Source organism: Argopecten irradians, chromosome 13 (genome assembly GCF_041381155.1).
Source record: "Argopecten irradians isolate NY chromosome 13, Ai_NY, whole genome shotgun sequence".
NCBI lineage: Eukaryota > Metazoa > Mollusca > Bivalvia > Pectinida > Pectinidae > Argopecten > Argopecten irradians.
Window position 1 is genome coordinate 11,747,776 of NC_091146.1, and position 25,385 is coordinate 11,773,160.

General features: G+C 38.8%; 1 protein-coding gene across 1 annotated transcript in view; it reads left to right on the forward strand.

The window, feature by feature from the left end:
* Positions 1-25,060, forward strand: part of LOC138305937 (MYCBP-associated protein-like) — a 37,956-nt gene extending 12,896 nt beyond the window's left edge. The window contains exons 11-21 of the mRNA XM_069246236.1: positions 197-342; positions 1,144-1,354; positions 2,943-3,015; positions 3,925-4,112; positions 4,467-4,613; positions 6,609-6,722; positions 7,239-7,414; positions 7,762-7,877; positions 8,298-8,350; positions 9,166-9,369; positions 23,399-25,060. Of these exons, the coding sequence (XP_069102337.1) occupies positions 197-342; positions 1,144-1,354; positions 2,943-3,015; positions 3,925-4,112; positions 4,467-4,613; positions 6,609-6,722; positions 7,239-7,414; positions 7,762-7,877; positions 8,298-8,350; positions 9,166-9,369; positions 23,399-23,455 (1,485 nt within the window). The 3' untranslated portion in view covers positions 23,456-25,060. The remainder of the gene's footprint in view (positions 1-196; positions 343-1,143; positions 1,355-2,942; positions 3,016-3,924; positions 4,113-4,466; positions 4,614-6,608; positions 6,723-7,238; positions 7,415-7,761; positions 7,878-8,297; positions 8,351-9,165; positions 9,370-23,398) is intronic.
* Positions 25,061-25,385: the final 325 nt, after the last annotated feature.

Consider the following 25,385-nt stretch of genomic DNA (forward strand, 5'->3'; position numbering starts at 1 on the left):
CATTACTTAAATTGATCAAACCAAGATAAAGATACAATTAAGAAAAAAACTATTGAAGAATTGTATAAAATACCTCATTTATAAACACATTATTGTTATTATATAAACAATCCAGACAGTTATCTTCTCTTCACAAAAGAAAGTTTCATACGGTTCATGTCAATAGCATGACTAACTCACAAGTGTGTTTGTACAGTTAATAGAGGAACTAAGCATCACTGGTAACAAGCTGGGGAGAGAACCATCAGGGCTGTGTGGTGGAGATGGACCAAGCGTCTCAGGGGAGACTACTCATGGAGGACCAGCTGATAAAGAGAAGAGAGTAGGCAACAACAAGAACAGGTATTAGTAAATATTTCTAACCTCTTGGTGATGATATTTATAGGGTATTTCATAGAACAAATATCAAAATGACCCTCTTAAAAAAATGTGTAAATAATGTGAAATGTTTATTCATACAATTAATTGATCTCCTTTCATGGTGCTTTTCGTTTTTGGTTAATACGTAGGCAGTTATAAGGAAAATGGAACCTATCAAAGTGCCAGACAAAATTATAACTAGTCATGATTTTATTAATAAAAAACCAACAAATAAAAACAACAAAATACCAAATAAAAACAACAAATTACAGTTTCCTGATAATAAAACTAAATAAAAAACAACAAAATACAGTTTCCTGATAATAAAACTAAATAAAAAACAACAAAATACAGTTTCCTGATAATAAAACTAAATAAAAAACAACAAAATACAGTTTCCTGATAATAAAACTAAATAAAAAAAACAACAAAATACAGTTTCCTGATAATAAAAAAATAAAAAAAAAAACAAAATACAGTTTCCTGATAATAAAACTAAATAAAAAACAACAAAATACAGTTTCCTGATAATAAAACTAAATAAAAAACAACAAAATACAGTTTCCTGATAATAAAACTAAATAAAAAAACAACAAAATACAATTTCCTGATAATAAAACTAAATAAAAAACAACAAAATAGAGCCTTTTAAAGATCCTAATTGACAACTCTTTGTTGCTATACAGGGAGAAGTAAATATAATATTAATAATTAATTTACTTTATTTGACTAATTATCTTTATTTATGTATTGTTTATTGTATTAATTATCGCTTTGCTTCAGTATAATACAGGTTCCGACGGTTCAGAAGTTGGAGGGACCAGCAGTCATGATGGACAATCGTGTGTTCAATTGGGCAGGACCTAACCCTGACCAGGCTGGACAACTAGCAGGAATCGTCTCCGTGTTGTTTGAGGGTTTGGTTGGAAAAAACATCATGAGTTATCTGGAGATCGTCAACATTGGGAGTACACTCATCCACTATGAATGGACGGTAAGTTAGCAACCAACACGGGACGCTGATTCCAACCAATCATGACAATATACTGTATTCGACCCAATAAGCGCCCCCTCCCCTTTGTGAGGCCTGAATGTCACTTACACTGACTTATTAAATACACACTGAAATTCTGAAAATCTCGAAGATTTCTCTGTTTGATTTCCTTCTTTTTTGATGATTAATGGTCTACTTTGTGCAATGATGGTGTGAAACACTAGTCCAAATTCGGTTGAATTAAGCGCCCTCTTCAGTTATCTTTTTTTAAACTGTCCTTTGCGCTGATTGGGTCAAATTTGGTAATAATTTTATTCTTCATATTTCACTAGTGCCTGAATAGTCCATTGTACTTCAGATACAATGTATTATTATACAATTATCGACCTATTTTCAGGTGGATACGGTGAGTTATCAACCCGAGTAAGTGATATATCCCGAGGCCGGAGGCCGAGGGTTATATCATTTTCGAGGGTTGATAACTCACCGTATCCACCTGAAAATAGGTCGATAACTGTTTTATTATATGACACTTACATGATATTAACCCGGCTCTTCAAAAAGACTTTAAAATCTACAAAAAAACAAGATGATATTTGCAAACTTTCTGTTTACAAAAGCAATTACATGTAGTATATGGTAAATATCCAAATGCTTCTTGCTAACGGTTTAGACTGGTAGAATTGGAATACTGTATCAACTGCAGCCCGTCTGGCATTCTTGAACGTTTTCCATAAAGTTGTCACCGTTGATCGCAGTAAACTTGCTGCTTTCCGCCATATATGTTGCTGACTATAATATTGACGTCGCAATAGATTATCCCGACGTCATTGAATGAGGGAAACTCCTGTTACGCTATATTTGGGTACGACTTGCCGTCAAAAGTGATTATGACGTCACATTTCAAGGGAGTTTTCCTCGATTTATTTTTGACACAGGTTACTGGACTCGCGAGAGGTATCTGGACTGAGTCCAGTAACCTCACGTGCTTTTTGCTGCCGATTTTGGGGTTAATATCGCAGTTGATGAATATTTCTGAGAAACGTATTGACCAATCAAAATACAGCAAAAGCACCAGTCATATAATAAATTGTTATAATGTTCTCTATCTGTCTGTTTCTAGTGTTATATTAATACCGTATTCGATCCAATAAGTGGCCAGGGCTCTTGAAAAATTGAAAAAAATGAATAGGTGCTATTAAGACAAAATTATTGCAAATCTATACAGTTGAGTGTAGTTTTGGTCTTTATTTATGCCTGTACAATTGAAATTGAGGACTCAAAAAGGTGAGGGGTGCTTATAGGGACATGGGCACTTATAGGGTCGAATACGGTATTTGGTGACTGTGTTGTGATTTGCGTGTCTTGATCATAAAAGTTTGGACTAGTAGCTGCCTCAAAATATGACAATTGTTTTGTCCATGGACACTCTTTGAATTGCAGCTTCTTAAACTGGATTATAACCATTGATTGAGATATTAAACCTCAAATATTTTATGGTAAAAGAAGTCTGAAGCATTTCAATGATAGATAGTACGTGAGAAGTGTGAAAAAAATTCATTTTTTTTTTTTAAATTTGTTTTTGCAGAAAAATGAGAAGAAAGGTCTAGAAAATCTCCCTTCCTTCCAGGACACGAAATTTTACTTTCTCACTGAAGGAGGTATGGTTGTAAATTACTGAAATCATATTTTTTTAAAACTCTAAAGAGCATTGTATTTTCAGTTCAAAATGTGTAAAAAAATCCAAAATTTCCAAAACAAGAAAACTTTGTTTGATATTAATAGCAATGATGTTGGAACATCTATATTGATGGCCTTAGAAGTTACATCTCCAAACGAATGCAAGATTAATGTTGATAATGAACAATGAAGATAAATAAAGGTTAATTTAACTGTTCTACCCTTTGGCATAGTAAAAGTCAACTAATATGTGATATCAAGGTAACACCGGGCGACATAAGATGACCAGCATTATGAGAATTAACATTGATCTGAAAAGTTTTTAATTGTTGAGGAAGGGATGATATTAGTGTAGTTTTAATGCTTAAGCTATTGCCACTGTACAAAACTATCAAACATAAAAAAAAAATGAAAAACTGCTTTGGTTTTTGTAATGTATTTTAGCCAATCTGATTGAAATACAGATCCTTATAACCACTCCGTTCAATAGAGGATCTGAGAAAATCCGTTTAAGGGTCATGTTCGGATGACCTTTATACCACGTGTAATTCAGATCAAATGCACTTTTTGCACGTTGCTCTGTCACGTGACAACGCCAGTTCGCCCCAAAATACATGTACGATTAGCTTTGTTGTGCTCTTTTGGCGAGATGACTATGTACACGGAAATAATTCTGACAGATTTTCAAACTATTTCGTCCCCTGAAATTCACTGTCAAAATTTTGCCAGCAGGACTTTGATTGGCCATAATTTACAAAGGTCACCTGGACATGACCCCTAATGGGATTTTCTCAGATCCTCTTATCTAACGTAGTGATAATAAGGATCTGTGTTTTAATCAGATTGATATTTTAGCACACATGTAATCAATAAAAACAATTTGTTGGTAGGTGTTATGGCCCCTGGAGAGACTCTCAAAATTCCAATCCTATTTAAAGCCAGAATAGGTGGAATTTTCTCTGAGTCTTGGAAACTGAAGACACGCCCGCTGTTGTGTGGTGGCGCTGATATCATAGTCAACCTTAAAAGTGTGACCAGTGTGGTCCGAGTGTCAAGTCAGGAACTACAGAAAGTAGAGGTAAGATCACTTATGATGAAATTGCTATTAAAGCATCATTTTGAAAATGAATGGAAATTTAACTGATCATTTTCTTAGTTCTTTGTGTAAGTCATTATTTCTTACATTCTATATTGAGTAATCAATGCTCTTTCACGGTGCCAACATTCTTACTTAATAAAAGTTGTGTGTTGGGGGCTGGTGCGTTAATGTCATTATCAACCTGAACTTTGTAAAATAAATGTGATCAGAATGTAACGTCAGGAACTTCAGAGAGTTGAGGAACTCAGGAAAAGTGGTTAATTGTATTGTTATTGTGTAAAAGGTTTGATGGATTAGGCCATTACACACACAAAACAATAATAACTGTTACAGAGACAATTGAACCACAAGACAGCAGTGACTATAGCCACAGAGATCGTAGAGGACATCCTACACGTAGTAAATACGCCAATGTCTCCGATGTCCCCACTGGTGGAACATGTATCTGCAGAGGAGAACTTCCAGCACCACTTTCCAGGGGTGAGTCTCGATCACTAATCTCAAATACTCACAATATCTACAGAGAGTTGTTTACAGGGGTATATACATCTAGTGTAATAATGTGTTTATTTCTTGATGAGGGATTCAAACAGCACTTTCCCAGGGTAAGTCCGTTGGAGAGTACATGTCTATTGCTTTCTAGTGGTATTAAGTCTTATTGGTTGTATGTCCTAGTAAATACAGTGGACCCTTGATAATCCAGACACGTTCATTCCCGGCCTAACCGTCTGGATTACAAATTTTCCAGACTGCCGAATTCCGTGTTCTTATAGTCAATTAAATTTTCACTTGCGAGTTACTCCCCTTGACCATGTAATCGAAGATAGGCTTTTATGTAATATACGTGTATTATCATTAATACTTCGTTCGTTATGTTTTATAGGTATTTTTATATCATTATGTTAAGAATATTAAATAAAACATATTTCTTTTTCAAAATTTGAATCCTAAAGCCATCGTTAATTGTGTACTATGTATGCATATAGCTACGTATTCCACTCTTGACCTGTCGTACGGCAAATTGCCTAACCAAGGATCAATATCATAGCTATGTTCTTGGCATAAAAAAAAACTATATTAACAAATAGTTGTGAACATTTTATGAACTCATATACTTGTTTTTTTGTATAATGTGTGTTTTTAATGACCATTTCCACAAGTCTTTGCTTTCTGACTTACAGACGTGTGTAACAACCACGCACCCGTTCACGTCTAACTTCCTGCACAATGTCACACATGTGTAAATGGCATGTGCCGTAGCCATTATAACTTATGACACAGACGATGAATTTGAATAGATTCACATACATTTAAAATTCTTATTAATTTTGTTAGTATTATCTCACTTTTATTGTATCCGATACTAATAGCGATATATTCTGCATGCAAAACAAGTAAGGTATCTAAAGCATACGTACCCGTACCCAAGCTCAAACTTCATGTTTAAAAGCATGTGGCTAAAAAGATATTGCGTATCTCAATTACAACACTGAAGTTTGATCTCCTATAGAAAACCAATGAACCGTTTCATGAATGCATGTACCCGTGTGAAAGGTGTTCAGGTAAACGCCCATGGCTATGACCTGGCAGCTGTTGTTATGACAACACACTTAGTGTCAAGTGATAGTGTGTATTATACACATGACTGTAGCTGGCCTTGGATTTTCTCGGCATGTGGCGACAACAAATTGTCCGGATTATTGCGGAAATTCATTAAAGTGAATAGTCGGGCAAAGAAAACCAGTCTAAATGCGTTCATTGGCCTTCCAAAAGTTCTCACATATTGATATGACGGTCAAGTTCTGCTTAGTTTCCCAGTTCTGACCATTAGAGTAAAGAAAAGTTGAAAGCATTGAAAGCGAGGCTGCGTGGAAATGTAACCACGGACATAGTGAGCCGGGAGGACGTTTTAGAATTTCCATACTTTAAATTAATTTCTTCGTACGCAGACAGATTTTGACGAGAGATTTGATTTTTCCATTTCATAAGAAATTATACTGGATACATTCACACCATTTTTACCGACTTTAGCCATCCTTGCCCGACTGTTAACATTAACGAATATTACATTCCCGTTCCCAAAATGGAGTTTTCGGATTCAGAATACGAATTTCCAGACTAGTGAGTATAAATAACGTTACGGAAGAGTTCCAGATATTTCCGTCCGGATTGTGAGTTTTTTCCGGACTATCGGCGTCCGGATTATCGTGGGTCCACTGTACTAGGAGTCTCAATCGCTGCCTCGACTTGCCACTCCTTTCAGTTATTTATTATATTTCCTTTCTTTTGTTTTTTCTTGTTATACTCATTCACTGTTTTTTTTCCAATGGTGATACAGTGTTATTATTTTATAAAGTTGTGAGGTGATGGTTTAACGAACTTGATTTTTTTTAAATTTATTTTCAACACCACTTTTGAAGTTTTCAGGAAGTGGTGTATTTAACACAATATATTTTTATCTTACTTTTATTTCAGATGATTTACCATTCTGGCAAAGCTAAGGAGATGGAATCACTGTATAGTACTATTCTAACCTCCCTACCAGGAGAGTTCCAACGCCAAGACTGTTCTACTGTAGCAGTGAAACAGGTGAGTAGGTTATGTATTGATTAAAATTTTAGGTTTGCAGAAAGAACATTATTATCTTGGATCAAGTAATGTGCCCTTGTCTACTTTGAATAATTTTGACTTCTCCAAATTCTGAAAAACTGCCTTCATTTTTTGTCTTTGATTTGGTTAAGCTTTTTTGAGTTTTGCAATACTTTCATAACTTTGATATTTACATGTATATGTTATCTCCTATGTATAAGGCCCTTAATAACCATGGTAACATATATTGAAAGAAACACTGAGTAAGTGGTTTGTTATCGTATCATTAAAGGTACCTGTCGTAAATTGCAGAAAATGTAATGTTACAGTACTTTCAGTATTTTGATAATGATAAAGATAATATTTTCTAAGTATTATATTATGCCCTCGATCAAAATGAAAGAGTTAAAACATTTTCATTAATTTTATATCAACACAAGAAAATATATCCCTTATATGCATGTGTTATAGTAATTAAGTGGTTTCAGTACTTTGATATAGACTTTTATATACCAGGCTCTTGGTAAACTGATGAATTTGGACCCGACTAATGAAGAAGATGAGGATAAATGCTGGGAGGAAGCCTGTCACAAGTATGACTGTCTCACCAGCTATGATCAGCTGTGTTCTTCTCTCCTCTTCTCCTGGCCGAAACCAGTCACCAATCAGCATTGGGAGAGGCACAAAATCGGGTGAGTAATGATATTTAGGACTAACATTGAAACTTTACAATATTGTGTACAATTTAGTATAATATGAATCAGACATACTGCACCCTCAATTTGAACTTAAAAAGGCTATAGATGCCTGTTGGAACATTGAATCCTGGTCACAGCACCAATTTTGTAACTTAAAAGTGTTCTAAAGAATGCCATGTTCAATTCAAACTCCAGTTAGGTTTTGTTTGCTATGAAAACCTTACTGGGCCAAAAGCCAAAGTGAATGACTTTTTATGACCTCTAAGACATCTTTTTTGAGATAAATATGAGATAGTTCCAGTAAACTTGACCTAATTGCTATTATTAACACTTGTTTCCAGACTGATTACCCTTCAAGGAGCAGTAGACAAGTTTATGGATATGGCATTCAAGACAGCCCTGATGTTGAAACTTCCTCTCAAAGTGGATGAAGAAGAAGATGCTATTGACAAAGCTGGTCAGTATCAAACATTGCCTTTCTGGATTGGTTTCAATTTTGTATTCTCAAATTACAGAGTTATCTCCCTTGTGGGAAGGTATTGATTGTGATGTCATTGTTTTTGTGAGCGAAACTCAGGTCGTTTTCTACAGACAATTTAAGAACATAATTTTTTATATGCAGACAAAGTCACTGTTTCTATGTCAAGAAAAAAACATTGTCATACTCTCACTGCTTCACTTCTTTTATGGTTGTGTTAAGGATTTTTTTCACTGTATATTGTTTATCATTTACCCTTGGATATTAGTTCTGCATTTGTTTATCTTTTCATTTGTTTTGCAAAAAAGCCCCTGTGACTTTGAAATTCAGACTTCACTAAATGCAGTTTTAAGTCATTTGGACCATACACCATGTTGAATCAATTTCTTCTGTCAACAGCCAGAAAAGCGCCAGCAAAGAAAAGTCTGTCTAATAAGCCCAAGAAAAAAGATGTAAGTATCAGCATTAGAAAACTGGATTTAGTTATGTATATATTTGTTATAACCAAATATGATCAATTAAGTAATATCTGTAACATAAATGTCTCCATGTATCAAAGACGGGCGGGATTTAAAGTGATGGACATGGCCATGCGATATGACAATATACAACAAAATCTTCCTTGCAAACTCCTCTGTATAATGCCTAAGGATTTCAAATGGCCACTTTTAACAGTCGACCAACTAACTTCCCATTTCATGATGAAGGTATTAAAAGGTTCATACTGTACACCACACTATAGACTTGCAGACATTAGTGCCTGAACGGCGTCTCCAGCTGTTAAAATTGCTAACAAATAACAATTTATAATTTAATAGCTCATATACACATGTATATATACATTCTGGTATGAGAAATTTGGGATAGCTATATATGTTCAAGAAATACAGGTACATTAATATTCTTGTATATAAAACACAGAATCATGATACTTTAAATTGCATTGTTTTTTGCATTGTTGCTAGTAATTTTTTTTATATAAATCATACATACTATGTATTATATAATTGTGCTCAGAGTCTCATTTAATCTAGCTTTTGTTATAAATATTACAAATATATGCTCTCACAGATAACAATATATAATAATGAAATGGCATAAATATAAAATGCACAATAAATACATTGAGTTGACTCATGATAAAGTAAATATAGTTGGTTTCGAGTGTAGATTGCTAGATGCTGATTCATGGGCATCACTTGACCGCATCACACACATCTATGACATCATTGAATCTACGATCATGACACTGTTGTGTATTTTACAGATTGAGAAAGCTGCTGCTGGTGGTGGTCAAACAAAGGAAGAACGATTGAAGTCATCCTCATCCCAGAAAGGACGTCCTAAAACCTGTAGTCCTGAATCCAACCCCGATCCTGGGGAGAAGGCACCCGAGAGTTTTATACCTGTAGTGACTTCTAAAGTGTCCAAGGTTAACCTAGACAAGTACAAGGAACGTGTCCAACTCCAGGTAAAGTATGAAATCTAGCAATTATTGTTACCAAATATAGATAGGGGTATGGGGAGTGCTGTCAACTCTAGGGTAGGACATTACAAGGAACGCGTCCACCTCCAGGTAAAGTATGGAATCTAGCAATTATTGTCACCAAATATAGATAGGGGTATGGGGAGTGTTCTGTCAACTCTAGGGTAGGACATTACAAGGAACGCGTCCACCTCCAGGTAAAGTATGGAATCTAGCAATTATTGTCACCAAATATAGATAGGGGTATGGGGAGTGTTCTGTCAACTCTAGGGTAGGACATTACAAGGAACGCGTCCACCTCCAGGTAAAGTATGGAATCTAGCAATTATTGTCACCAAATATAGATAGGGGTATGGGGAGTGTTCTGTCAACTCTAGGGTAGGACATTACAAGGAACGCGTCCACCTCCAGGTAAAGTATGGAATCTAGCAATTATTGTCACCAAATATAGATAGGGGAGGGGGAGTGTTCTGTCAACTCTAGAGTAGGACATTACAAGGAAGGCGTCCACCTCCAGGTAAAGTATGGAATCTAGCAATTATTGTCACCAAATATAGATAGGGGTATGGGGAGTGTTCTGTCAACTCTAGGGTAGGACATTACAAGGAACGCATCCACCTCCAGGTAAAGTATGGAATCTAGCAATTATTGTCACCAAATATAGATAGGGGTATGGGGAGTGTTCTGTCAACTCTAGGGTAGGACATTACAAGGAACGCATCCACCTCCAGGTAAAGTATGGAATCTAGCAATTATTGTCACCAAATATAGATAGGGGTATGGGGAGTGTTCTGTCAACTCTAGGGTAGGACATTACAAGGAACGCATCCACCTCCAGGTAAAGTATGGAATCTAGCAATTATTGTCATCAAATATAGATAGGAGTGGGGGAGTGTTCTGTCAACTCTAGGGTAGGACATTACAAGGAACGATCCATCTCCAGGTAAAGTATGGAATCTAGCAATTATTGTCACCAAATATAGATAGGGGATGGGGGGTATGGGGGGAGTGTTATGTCAACTCTAGGGGTAGGAACATTACAAGGAACGCATCCACCTCCAGGTAAAGTATGGAATCTAGTGTGATTATTGTCACCAAATATAGATAGGGGTATGGGGAGTGCTGTCAACTCTAGGTAGGACATTACAAGAAACGATCCACCTCCAGGTAAAGTATGGAATCTAGCAATTATTGTCACCAAATATAGATAGGGGTATGGGGAGTGTTCTGTCAACTCTAGGGTAGGACATTACAAGGAACGCATCCACCTCCAGGTAAAGTATGGAATCTAGCAATTATTGTCACCAAATATAGATAGGGGTATGGGGAGTGCTGTCAACTCTAGGGTAGGACATTACAAGGAACGCATCCACCTCCAGGTAAAGTATGGAATCTAGCAATTATTGTCACCAAATATATAGGGGTATGGGGAGTTGTTTGTCAACTCTAAGTGTAGGACATTACAAGGAACGCATCCACCTAGGTAAAGATAGGGTCACCAAATATAGATGAGGGGGGAGTGTTCTGTCAACTCTAGGGTAGGACATTACAAGGAAACGCATCCACCTCAGGTAAAGTATGGAATCTAGCAATTATTGTCACCAAATATAGATAGGGGTATGGGGAGTGCTGTCAACTCTAGGGTAGGACATTACAAGGAAGTCCACCTCCAGGTAAAGTATGGAATCTAGCAATTATTGTCACCAAATATAGGATAGGGGTATGGGGCATCCACCTCAAGGTAAAGTGAATCTAGTCAACTCTAGAGTGTTCTGTAAGGACATTACAAGGAACGCATCCACCTCCAGGTAAAGTATGGAATCTAGCAATTATTGTCACCAAATATAGATAGGGGTATGGGGAGTGTTCTGTCAACTCTAGGGTAGGACATTACAAGGAACGCATCCACCTCCAGGTAAAGTATGGAATCTAGCAATTATTGTCACCAAATATAGATAGGGGTATGGGGGAGTGCTGTCAACTCTAGGGTAGGACATTACAAGGAACGCATCCACCTCAGGTAAAGTATGGAATCTAGCAATTATTGTCACCAAATATAGATAGGGGTATGGGGAGTGCTGTCAACTCTAGGGTAGGACATTACAAGGAACGCATCCACCTCCAGGTAAAGTATGGAATCTAGCAATTATTGTCACCAAATATAGATAGGTGATGGGGAGTGTTCTGTCAACTCTTGGGTAGGACATTACAAGGAACGCATCCACCTCCAGGTAAAGTATGGAATCTAGTGATTATTGTCACCAAATATAGATAGGGGTATGGGGAGTGCTGTCAACTCTAGGGTAGGACATTACAAGGAACGCATCCACCTCCAGGTAAAGTATGGAATCTAGCAATTATTGTCACCAAATATAGATAGGGGTATGGGGAGTGCTGTCAACTCTAGGGTAGGACATTACAAGGAACGCATCCACCTCCAGGTAAAGTATGGAATCTAGCAATTATTGTCACCAAATATAGATAGGGGTATGGGGAGTGCTGTCAACTCTAGGGTAGGACATTACAAGGAACGCATCCACCTCCAGGTAAAGTATGGAATCTAGCAATTATTGTCAGCAAATATAGATAGGGGTATGGGGAGTGCTGTCAACTCTACAAGGAACGTGTCCACCTCCAGGTAAAGTATGGAATCTAGCAATTATTGTCACCAAATATAGATAGGGGTATGGGGAGTGCTGTCAACTCTAGGGTAGGACATTACAAGGAACGCATCCACCTCCAGGTAAAGTATGGAATCTAGCAATTATTGTCACCAAATATAGATAGGGGTATGGGGAGTGCTGTCAACTCTAGGGTAGGACATTACAAGGAACGCATCCACCTCCAGGTAAAGTATGGAATCTAGCAATTATTGTCACCAAATATAGATAGGGGTATGGGGAGTGCTGTCAACTCTAGGGTAGGACATTACAAGGAACGCATCCACCTCCAGGTAAAGTATGGAATCTAGCAATTATTGTCACCAAATATAGATAGGGGTATGGGGAGTGCTGTCAACTCTAGGGTAGGACATTACAAGGAACGCATCCACCTCCAGGTAAAGTATGGAATCTAGCAATTATTGTCACCAAATATAGATAGGGGTATGGGGAGTGCTGTCAACTCTAGGGTAGGACATTACAAGGAACGCATCCACCTCCAGGTAAAGTATGGAATCTAGCAATTATTGTCACCAAATATAGATAGGGGTATGGGGAGTGCTGTCAACTCTAGGGTTAGGACATTACAAGGAACGTGCATCCACCTCCAGGTAAAGTATGGATATCTAGCAATTATTGTCACCAAATATAGATAGGGGTATGGGGTAGTGCTGTCAACTCTAGGGTAGGACATTACAAGGAACGCATCCACCTCCAGGTAAAGTATGGAAATCTAGCAATTATTGTCAGCAAATATAGATAGGGGTATGGGGAGTGCTGTCAACTCTAGGGTAGGACATTACAAGGAACGCATCCACCTCCAGGTAAAGTATGGAATCTAGCAATTATTGTCACCAATATAGATAGGGGTATGGGGAGTGCTGTCAACTCTAGGGTAGGACATTACAAGGAACGCATCCACCTCCAGGTAAAGTATGGAATCTAGCAATTATTGTCACCAAATATAGATAGGGGTATGGAGAGTGCTGTCAACTCTAGGGTAGGACATTACAAGGAACGCATCCACCTCCAGGTAAAGTATGGAATCTAGCAATTATTGTCACCAAATATAGTAGGGTATGGGGATAGGGGTATGGGGCACCAAATATAGTGCTGTCAACTCTAGGGTAGGACATTACAAGGAACGCATCCACCTCCAGGTAAAGTATGGAATCTAGCAATTAATGTCACCAATATAGATAGGGGTGGGAGTGTCTGTCAACTCTAGGTAGGACATTACAAGGAACGCATCCACCTCCAGGTAAAGTATGGAATCTAGCAATTATTGTCACAAATATATAGGGGTATGGGGTGGCTGTGTCCACCTCCTGTCAACTCTATTGTCAGCAAAATATAGATAGGACATTACAAGGAAGGAACTTACAAGGACGTCCACCTCCAGGTAAAGTATGGAATCTAGCAATTATTGTCACCAAATATAGATAGGGGTATGGGGAGTGCTGTCAACTCTAGGGTAGGACATTACAAGGAACGCATCCACCTCCAGGTAAAGTATGGAATCTAGCAATTATTGTCACCAAATATAGATAGGGGTATGGGGAGTGCTGTCAACATCTAGGGTAGGACATTACAAGGAACGCATCCACCTCCAGGTAAAGTATGGAATCTAGCAATTATTGTCACCAAATATAGATAGGGGTATGGGGAGTGCTGTCAACTCTAGGGTAGGACATTACAAGGAACGCATCCACCTCCCAGGTAAAGTATGGAATCTAGCAATTTATTGTCACTAAATATAGATAGGGGTGGGGAGTGCTGTCAACTCTAGGGTAGGACATTACAAGGAACCGCATCCACCTCCAGGTAAAGTATGGAATCTAGCAATTATGGATAGGGGTATGGGAGTGCTAGTCCAAGGTAAAAGTTGGAATTGTCACCAAATATAGATAGGGGTATGGGGGGAGTGCTGTCAACTCTAGGTAGGACATTACAAGGAACGCATCCACCTCCAGGTAAAGTATGGAATCTAGCAATTAATGTCACCAAATATAGATAGGGGTATGGGGAGTGCTGTCAACTCTAGGGTAGGACATTACAAGGAACGCATCCACCTCCAGTGTAAAGTATGGAATCTAGCAATTAATGTCACCAAATATAGATAGGGGTATGGAGAGTGCTGTCAACTCTAGGGTAGGACATTACAAGGAACGCATCCACCTCCAGGTAAAGTATGGAATCTAGCAATTATTGTCACTAAATATAGATAGGGTGTGGGGAGTGCTGTCAACTCTAGGTAGGACATTACAAGGAACGCATCCACCTCCAGGTAAAGTATGGAATCTAGCAATTATTGTCACCAAATATAGATAGGGGTATGGGGAGTGCTGTCAACTCTAGGGTAGACATTACAAGGAACGCATCCACCTCCAGGTAAAGTATGGAATCTAGCAATTATTGTCACCAAATATAAATAGGGGGTTATGGGGGTATGGGGAGTGCTGTCAACTCTATGGGGTATAGGGGTACTGTCAAACATTACAAGGAACGCATCCACCTCCAGGTAAAGTATGGAATCTAGCAATTAATGTCACCAAATATAGATAGGGGTATGGGGAGTGTGCTGTCCAACTCTAGGGTAGGACATTACAAGGAACGCATCCACCTCCAGGGTAAAGTATGGAATCTAGCAAATATTGTCACCAAATATAGATAGGGGTATGGGGATGCCTGTCAACTCTAGGGTAGGACATTACAAGGAACGCATCCACCTCCAGGTAAAGTATGGAATCTAGCAATTATTGTCACCTCAAATATAGATAGGGGTATGGGGAGTGCTGTCAACTCTAGGGTAGGACATTACAAGGAACGCATCCACCTCCAGGTAAAGTATGGAATCTAGCAATTAATGTCACCAAATATAGATAGGGGTACTGGGGAGTGTTCTGTCAACTCTAGGGTAGACCATTACAAGGAACGCGATCCACCTCCAGGTACAAGTATGGAATCTAGCAATTATGCGGTCACCAAATATAGATAGGGGTATGGGGAGTGCTGTCAACTCTAGGGTTAGGACATTACAAGGAACGCATCCACCTCCAGGTAAAGTATGGAATCTAGCGCATTATTGTCAACAAATATAGATAGGGGTATGGGGAGTGCTGTCAAACTCTAGGGTAGGACATTACAAGGAACGCATCCACAAGGAACGCATCTGTCACCTCCAGGGTTAAAGTATGGAATCATCAGCACAATTATCTGTACACCAAATATAGATAGGGGTTTGGGAGTGTCCAGTTCCAACTCTAGGGTAGGACATTACATGGAGGAACGCATCCACCTCCAGGTAAAGTATGGAAGCTAGTGATTCATTTGTCACCAAATATAGATAGGGGTATGGGGAGTGTTCTGTCAAATCCTAGGGCTAGGACATTACAAGGAACGCAATTCACCTCCAGGTAAAGTATGGAATCTGGCAATTTATTGTCACCAAAATATAGATAGGGGGTGTATGGGCGGTCCCGGAGTGCTGTCACTCTAGGATAGGAACATTACAAGGAACGCATCCACCTACAGGTAAAAGTATGGAATCTAGCAATTATTGTCACCAAATATAGAATAGGGGTATGGGGAGTGCTGTCATACTCTAGGGTAGGACATTACAAGGAACGCATCCACCTCCAGTAAAGTATGGAATCTAGCAATTATTGTCACTAAATATAGATAGGGGTGGTCGGGGAGTGCGTCAACTCCAGGTACGACATTGCTATCCACCCTCAGTAAAGTATGGAATCCATTTAATGTCACCAATTAGGATGGGGTATGGGGATTGTTCTGTCAACTCCTAATTAGGACATTACAATGGAACGTATCCACCTCCAGGAAAGTCAATGGGTCAACAAATATAAAGATTAGGTGTAATGGGGAGTGCTGTCACTCTAGGTAGGACATTACAATGGAACGCGTCCACCTCCAGGTAAAGTAATGGGAATCAATTAGCAGTGCTGTCATTATTAAAGAACGCATCCAGCAAATATAGATAAGATGTGGGTATGGGGAGTGCTTTCCACTCTAGGTAGACATTACAAGGAACGCATTACGCATCACCTCCAGGATAAAGAATTGAATCTGAGTGATTTTTTTCACCAAAATATAGATAGGGGTCTGGGGAGTGTTCTGTCAAATCAAGGTAGGGACATACAAGTGAACGCATCCCGCTCCGAGAGTAAAGTATGGAATCTGCAGATATTGACACCAAATAAAGAAGGGGTATGGGGAGTGCTGTACAACTCCTAGGATAGGACATTACAAGGGAAGCCATCCACCTCCAGGTAAAGTATGGAATCTAGCAATTATTGTCACCAAATATAGATAGGGGTATGGGGAGTGCTGTCAACTCTAGGGTAGGACATTACAAGGAACGCGTCCACCTCCAGGTAAAGTATGGAATCTAGCAATTATTGTCAGCAAATATAGATAGGGGTATGGGGAGTGCTGTCAACTCTACAAGGAACGTGTCCACCTCCAGGTAAAGTATGGAATCTAGCAATTATTGTCACCAAATATAAATAGGGGTATGGGGAGTGTTGTCAACTCTAGGGTAGGACATTAAAAGGAACGCATCCACCTCCAGGTAAAGTATGGAATCTAGCAATTATTGTCACCACATATAGATAGGGTATGGGGAGGTGCTGTCAACTCTATGTTAGTACCGTTACAAGGAACGCTATTCCACCGTCCATGGTAAATTAAAGGAAATCTAGCAATTAATGTCAGCAAAATAAAGATAGGGGTTATGGGTGAGTGGCTGTCAACTCCTATGGTAGGTACCAGTTACAAAGTAACGCAACCACGCTCAAGGTAAAGGATTGGAATCTAGCAATTTATAGTACACCAAATATAAAAAGGGTTAATGGGGAGAGTGCTGTCCAACTGCTTAGGGTAAAGGACATATACATATGAACGCAATCCAGCCTCCAGGTAAATTATGGAATCTATGATTTATTGTCACCAAATATAGATAGAGGGGATGGGGAGGCTGTCCAACTCATAGGTTATAGGACATACAAGGAACGCGTTCCACCTCAAGGTAAAGTATGGAATTAAGCAATTATTGTCACCAAATATAGATAGGTGTAATGGGGATGGCAGTCAACTCTAGGGAAGGACATTACAAGGAACGGCCATCCAACCCTCCAGTTAAAAGTATGAATCTAGCAATTATTGTCACCTAAATATAGATAGGGGTATGGTGAGTGGTTTTTCTGGTCAACTCTAGTGTAGGAGCATTACAAGGAACGCATCCCCCGTCCAGTAAAGAGGAATCTATTGATTATTGTCACCCAAATATAGATAGGGGATGGAGTTTATCTGTCACTCTAGGTAAAGGACATTTACAAGGACCGCATCCACCATCCAGGTAAAGTATGGAATCTATCATTTAAATTGTCCACTAAATAATAGATAGGGTGTGGGGAGTTGCTGTCAACTCTAGGGTAGGGACATTTACAATGAACGTATACCAACCTTTTCCCAGTAACGTATGGAATCTAGCAATTACATAGTCACCAAATATAAGATCGGGTTATGTGGTATAGCTGTAAACCTCTAGTGGAAGACATTACAAGGAACGCGTCCATCCTCCAGGTTAAAGTATGGAATCTAGCAATTATTGTCCACCAATATAGAAAGGGAGGAGAAGGGGTAAGTGCTGTCCACTCTAGTAGGCATTACAAGGAACGCGTCCACCCACCATGTAAAGTAATGGAATCTAGCAATTATTGACACCAAATATAGATAGGGGAATGGGGAGTAATTCCTGTCAACTCTAGAAGGACTTACAAGGGAACCGTCCACCTCCAGGTAAAGTAAAGGAATCAATGTAATTGTCACCAAAATATAAATAGGTGTTGTGGGGAGTGTTCTTCGTCAAAATCATAGGTTAGGGACAATACAAGTAACGCATCCACCTCCAGGTAAAGTAATGGAATCTAGCAATATGTCAGCAAATATAGATAGGGGTATTGGGGGAGTGCCTGTCAACTTCTACAAGGACGTGTCCCACCCCAATGTAAAGTAATGGAAACTATCAATTTATTATGTCACCGAAATATCGATAGGGGGGTTAAGGGGAAGTGGTTGTCAACACTAGGATTAGGACATTATAATGGACGCAACCACCACCAGTTAAAGTATGGAAATCTAGCAATTATGTCACCAAATATAGATAGGGTATGGGGAGTCGCTGTCAACACTAGGGTAGGACATTACAAGGAACGCGTCTACCCTCTAGGTAAAGTATTGGAATCTAGCAATTATTGTCACCAATATGGATTGGGTGGTGGGGAGTGCTGTCAACTCTAGTGTAGGAGGAGACATTACAAGTGACGCCGATCCATCACCAAGTAATAATGAATCTAGCAATTATGTCACCAAATATAGATAGGGGTAGGGGGAAGTGCTGTCCAACTCTAGGGAAGGATCATACAAAACAAGGAACGGCAATCCACCTCCATGTAAAGTAAGGAATTCCAAGCAATTATTGTCAGCAAATATACATAGGTGTATGGTGAATGCTGTAAACTCTTGGAAGGACATTACCAAGGAACGATCCATCTCCATTGTAAAGTATGTGGAATCTATGTATTATTGTGCACCAAATATAGGATAGGGGTGTGGGGAGTGTTCTCATCAACTCTAGGTAAGGACCTTACACGGAACGCGTCCACTCCAGGTAAAGTAATGGAAAATCTAAGCAATTAATTAGTCACCAAATATAGATAGGGGTGTGGGGAGTATTCCCTGGTCAACGTCTAGGGAAGGAAATTACAAAGAACGAGCGTCCACCTCAAAGTAAATTAATGGAATCAAGTCAATTATTTGTCCACCAAATAAAGATAGGGGTGTGGGGAGTGTTCTGTCAACTCATAAGTGGTAGACATTACAAGGTAACGCATCCACCACCAGGTAAAGTATGGAATCTAGCAAATTATTTGTCCACCAAATATAGATAGGGGTATGGGGGAGTGTTTCTGTCCAACTCATAGTGTAGTACATTAAAAAGTGAACGCCATCCACCTCCAGGGTAAAGAATGGAATCTAAGTGATGTATTGTCACCAAATATAGATAGGGTTATGTGGAGTGCTGTCAACTCTAGGGTATACATTACACGGAACTCGTCCTCCACCTCCAGGTAAAGTATGGAAACTAGCAAGTATTGTCACCAATATATAGGGGTGTGGGTTACTGTCAACCTCAAGGGTAGGTACATTACAAGGAAACGGGATCCACCTCCGATGTAAATGAATGGACTCTTAGTCAATGTATTGTTCACCAAATTAGATAGGGTATGGGGAGTGCTGTCCACTCTAGTGTATTGATTTTCCAAGGAACGCATCACCTCCAGGTAAAGTATGAATCTAGCAATTCATTGTCCACCAAAAATATGAAGGGGTATGGGAGTGCTGTCAACTCTTGGGAAGGGACATTACCCACTGAACGATCCCACCCTCCAGGTAAAGTATGGAAACTAGTGATACATTGTCACCAAATATAGATAGGGGTAATGGGGAGTAGCTGTCCAACACTAGGGTTAGGACATTACAAGGAACGCGTCCCCCCACCTCCAGTAAAGTATGGAAAATAGCAATATTGTCAGCAATATAGAAAGGGTATGTGGAGTGCATGTCAACTCTACAAGGAACGTGTCCACCACCAGTTACAAGATGGAATCTAGCAATTATTTTCACCAATATACAATAGGGTAATGGGAGTGTTGACAACTCGTATGGTAGGACATAAACAGGAACGCAATCAACTCCAGGTAAAAGGTAAGGAATCTAGCAATTATTGTCACCTAATATAGATAGTGGTATGGGGAGTATGCTGTCAAGTCTAGGGTATGACATTACAAGGAAACCGTTTCCCACCTCCAGTTAAAGAAAGGTGAATCTAAGCAATTAATTGTCACCCAATATAGATAGGGGTATGGGGAGTGCTGTCAACTCTAGGGTAGACATTACAAGGAACGCATCCACCACCAGGTAAAGTATGGAATCATAGCAATTATTGGTCACCAAATAGTAGATAGGGGTATGGGGAGTGCTGTCAACTCAGTAAGGTACATTACAAGGAACGCCACCACCTCCAGGGTACAGTAGTGTGAATGCTAGCAATTAAAAGTCCTCCAAATTATAGATAGGGGGTGTGGGGAGTTCTGTCACCTCTAGGTGAGGACAATTACAATTAACGCGTCCACACTCAAGGAAAAGTATTGAATCTAGCAATTATTGTCCACTAAATATATATAGGTGTGTGGGGAGTGCAGTCCAACTCTAGAGGGAGGACATTACAAGGAACGCATCCAACCTCCAGGTAACGTATGGAATCTAGCAAATTAATGTCACCCAATATGAGATAAAGATAGGGGTAATGGGGAAGTGTTTCTGTCAACTCAAGTTTAGGACATTTACAAGGAAAAAACCCGTAATCCACCACCAGGTAAAGTATGGAATCTAAGTGAATATATGTCACCCAATAAATAAATAGGGTTAGGGAGGAGTGTTCTGACAACTCTAAGTGGGTATGGACAATACGAAGGAAACGCAATCCACCTCCAGGATAAAGTAATGGGAATACATCAAATAATAGTCACTAAATAAAGATTAGGTGTAAGGGTATTGCTGTCCAACTCTAGGTTAGGACAATACAAGGAACTGCAACCACCTCCATGTTAAATATGTGAATCTAGCAATTAATAAGTCACCAAATAAAGATGGGGGTATGTGAAGTTGCTGTCAACTCTAGGGTATGACATTACAAGGAACGCATCCACCTCCGGTTAAAGTAATGGAATCTAGTGGATTATTTTGACACCAAATATAGATAGGGGAATGGCGTATGGGGAGTGTTCCACCTCCAGGTAAAGTATGGAATCAAGCAAATTATTGTCTAGGGCCTGTAGGACAACTTACAAGGAAACGCATTCCACCTCCAGGTAAAGATATGGAATCTAAGCAATTATTGTCACCAAATATAGATATGGGGAGGGTACTCTAGGTAGCGAGTAACTAGCTGTCCAGTAAAGTAAATGGAAACTCAAAATAGATAGGGCTAGGACATTAGGACATTAAGGAACGTGCAATCCACCTCCAGGTACAAGTATAGTGAATTTAGCAATTATTGTCACCACAACTATAGATAGGGGGTATGGGGAGTGTTTCTGTCAACTCTAGGGTAGGACATTACAAGGCGCAAAACGCATCCACCTCCAGGTAAAGTATAGGAATCTAGCAATTATTGTCACCAAATATAGATAGGGTATGGGGTAGTGTGCTGTCACATCTCTAGGGCTTAGTACATTACAAGGAACGTGAACACCTCCCACCTCCAGAGTAAAGTTCGTCAACTCTTGGGAAGAGCATGGAATCTCCATGAAAAGTGTAGCAATTATTGTCACCAAATATAGAATATGGGTATGAGGGAGTTGTTTCCCCTCAAGTCAACACTAGGTAGGACAATAAAATGAACTCGTCCCACCTCCAGGTAAAGTATGTGTAATCTAGCAATAATGTCACCAAATAAGATAGGGGAAATGGGGAGTATTCTTGTCAATCTAGGAAGGACATTACAAGGACGCGTGTCCACCCTCACATGTAAAAGTTATGGGGTAGATAGGGGTGTGGAGAGTGTTCTGTCAACTCAAAGGTTAGGACATTACACAAGGAACGCAACCACCTCCATGTAAAAGTAGGAATCTAAGCAATTAATTGTTCAGCAATATAGATAGGGTTAAGGGGAAGGCTGTCAACTCTACAAGGAACGCATCCACCTCCCGGTAAAGTAAAGAATCTAGCATATATAGTCACCAAATATAGATAGGGGTATGGTGAAACTCCTAACTCTAGGGAAGGTACTGAACCGTCCACCTATAAAGTATGGAATCAAGCAAATTGTATTGTCACCAAAACTATAGATAGGGGTCGTTGGGGAGTGCTTACTCTGACATTAACAAGGTGAACGCAACCACCACCACAAATTTATATGATAAGTGGTATTGGAAGTGCTGTCAACACTAGGTAGAGACAAACCTCCAGGTAAAGTAGTACAGTACAAGGAACGTGTCCAACCACTCCAGGTAAAGTATGGAATCTAGCAATTATTGTCACCAAATATAGATAGGGGTATGGGGAGTGCTGTCAACTCTAGGGTAGGACATTACAAGGAACGCGTCCACCTCCAGGTAAAGTATGGAATCTAGCAATTATTGTCACCAAATATAGATAGGGGTATGGGGAGTTTTGTCAACTCTAGGGTAGGACATTACAAGGAACGCGTCCACCTCCAGGTAAAGTATGGAATCTAGCAATTATTGTCACCAAATATAGATAGGGGTATGGGGAGTGTTCTGTCAACTCTAGGGTAGGACATTACAAGGAACGCATCCACCTCCAGGTAAAGTATGGAATCTAGTGATTATTGTCACCAAATATAGATAGGGGTATGGGGAGTGTTCTGTCAACTCTAGAGTAGGACATTACAAGGAACGCGTCCACCTCCCGGTAAAGTATGGAATCTAGCAATTATTGTCACCAAATATAGATAGGGGAGGGGGAGTGTTTCTGTCAACTCTAGGGTAGGACATTACAAGGAACGCATCCACCTCCAGGTAAAGTATGGAATCTAGCAATTATTGTCACCAAATATAGATAGGGGTATGGGGAGTGTTCTGTCAACTCTAGGGTAGGACATTACAAGGAACGCATCCACCTCCAGGTAAAGTATGGAATCTAGCAATTATTGTCACCAAATATAGATAGGGGAGGGGGAGTGTTCTGTCAACTCTAGGGTAGGACATTACAAGGAACGCATCCACCTCCAGGTAAAGTATGGAATCTAGTGATTATTGTCACCAAATATAGATAGGGGTATGGGGAGTGTGCTGTCAACTCTAGGGTAGGACCTCCACCTCCAGGTAAAAACATGGAATCTAGTGATTATTTCTCTAACCTTTCATTGATTTGTCTCTAAAATGTATTTAGGGGAGAGGAATGTTTCTGTCAAGCCTTATGGTATGAAAATTAGATAGTGAGCGGTACTTATAATAATATGAGAGAAAAATATGGGTAAAGCAATGTTGTGACGTCAATAATTTGTGCTGCATTTATTGGTGATACCAATCACAAGAAAACCATTAAATGGGATTAATTCGAGCACGTACCATTTGATACCTGATTTATCGCGGGACTTTTGTCTCCAGTGGTGATGGAACGTAAATCTTTGTAATATTTCCACTAAATGATGTTAGCGTGGGATATCATCTTTTGACGTTATTCCTTCACCTCAAATTAAGAAGAAATATATAACTTTCCAAACTTACATAATTACTTTCTTTCAGGCTTACCTAATTTTGGAATCGGCCCTTGACCAAATGTTTGGGCTATTTGAGGATTAAACCAGAGACTGATACATCTGCTGTTCACAGACAGAACTTATGAATGGATGAATTGACACCGAAAAATATCAAGTTTAGCTACATTTGCTAAAAATTGAAAAAAAAAAAAAAATTATCAAATGAATTAAGAAGATTAATGACTAAAGCTAAAAAAATAAGAAAATATGTGTACTTTAAACATTCTAAGTACTTCACTTCATTCTATTACTTGCCATATAACTTGAATGTATACATGTACATGTATTGTATTTTATGTTAAGCATGAAGTTGTCAGTAAATATGGAATTATTTTTAACTCCTTGACAAACACTTTATTTTGATACACTTGCATGCAACTTATAAGTTCTAACTTATGTTTTCATGTTACACATTTACACAGGTTTGTTCAAAATGTTACTTTTTACAAGAAAATGAATTTGCTTGTAAGGGGAGACAATCTGGAGTATCACTTCACAGTGCTGTTGTATATTATACTTGTAAGGGGAGACAATCTGGAGTATCACTTCACAGTGCTGTTGTATATTATACTTGTAAGGGGAGACAATCTGGAGTATCACTTAACAGTGCTGTTGTATATTATACTTGTAAGGGGAGGAGACAATCTGGAGTATCACTTAACAGTGCTGTTGTATATTATACTTGTAAGGGGAGACAATCTGGAGTATCACTTCACAGTGCTGTTGTATATTATACTTGTAAGGGGAGACAATCTGGAGTATCACTTAACAGTGCTGTTGTATATTATACTTGTAAGGGGAGACAATCTGGAGTATCACTTCACAGAGCTGTTGTATATTATACTTGTAAGGGGAGACAATCTGGAGTATCACTTAACAGTGCTGTTGTATATTATACTTGTAAGGGGAGACAATCTGGAGTATCACTTCACAGAGCTGTTGTATATTATACTTGTAAGGGGAGACAATCTGGAGTATCACTTCACAGAGCTGTTGTATATTATACTTGTAAGGGGAGACAATCTGGAGTATCACTTCACAGTGCTGTTGTATATTATACTTGTAAGGGGAGACAATCTGGAGTATCACTTCACAGTGCTGTTGTATATTTAAGTGAATATAGTTATACAACATTTTTAAAATTGTGTCAAATTGGTCCTCTTCACATTTAGGATTTCAATTGCTAAGTTTTTACAATGGTCACAAATAGAATTTTTACTTGTAAGGGGAGAGAATCCCTTGTCTTAATCAGTTCAAGGTGCCATTACCATTCTATATTTAATTGTGAACTGTTGTATATATATATATTTTAATCAAATCGTGCCAATTTTTTTTAACAACAATACAATGCAACAAGTTAATAACATATATTGATGATTTTTTTATGATTATATTGAAATATGTGATTTACAAATGTTGGTGATTTATTATAAACATTCAGTTTTATCCTAGTCCTACTCTGTAATACTCAGGGAGCTATATTCACTTGTTATTTTATGCAATGTTTACAACTTTGTAATTGAAAGGTACATATTATCTATATATGTGTATTGTTGAGTGAATGAACTCTAAACTATTTTACTATGTATTTTGTTAAAATCTTTAAACAAAGAAGATTGAATATTTAAATAAAGAAGATTTAAATATTTATGAACCTGTATTGATTTTGATATTATCAGCAACAGATGACCTCAGCATTGATTAACCCTTCCTAGATACTGCAGGGGTTATTATCACTAAATGTTATATCCACCCCTGGACTATTTCATACTAAAACTTGAGGCAGTTCAGGAGAAACAAAAAAACATGCAATCACAGGCCTGTTTACTTCTTTTGAAGATTACACAGAGAATTTCCTGTGTCTTTAGGTGTCTCCAGTTTTACTATGACATAGTCCAGATGTGGATATAACGTAAGTGATAATAACCCCTGGAGTATCAAGGATGGGATTAACCTTTAGTTACTCAATCTTC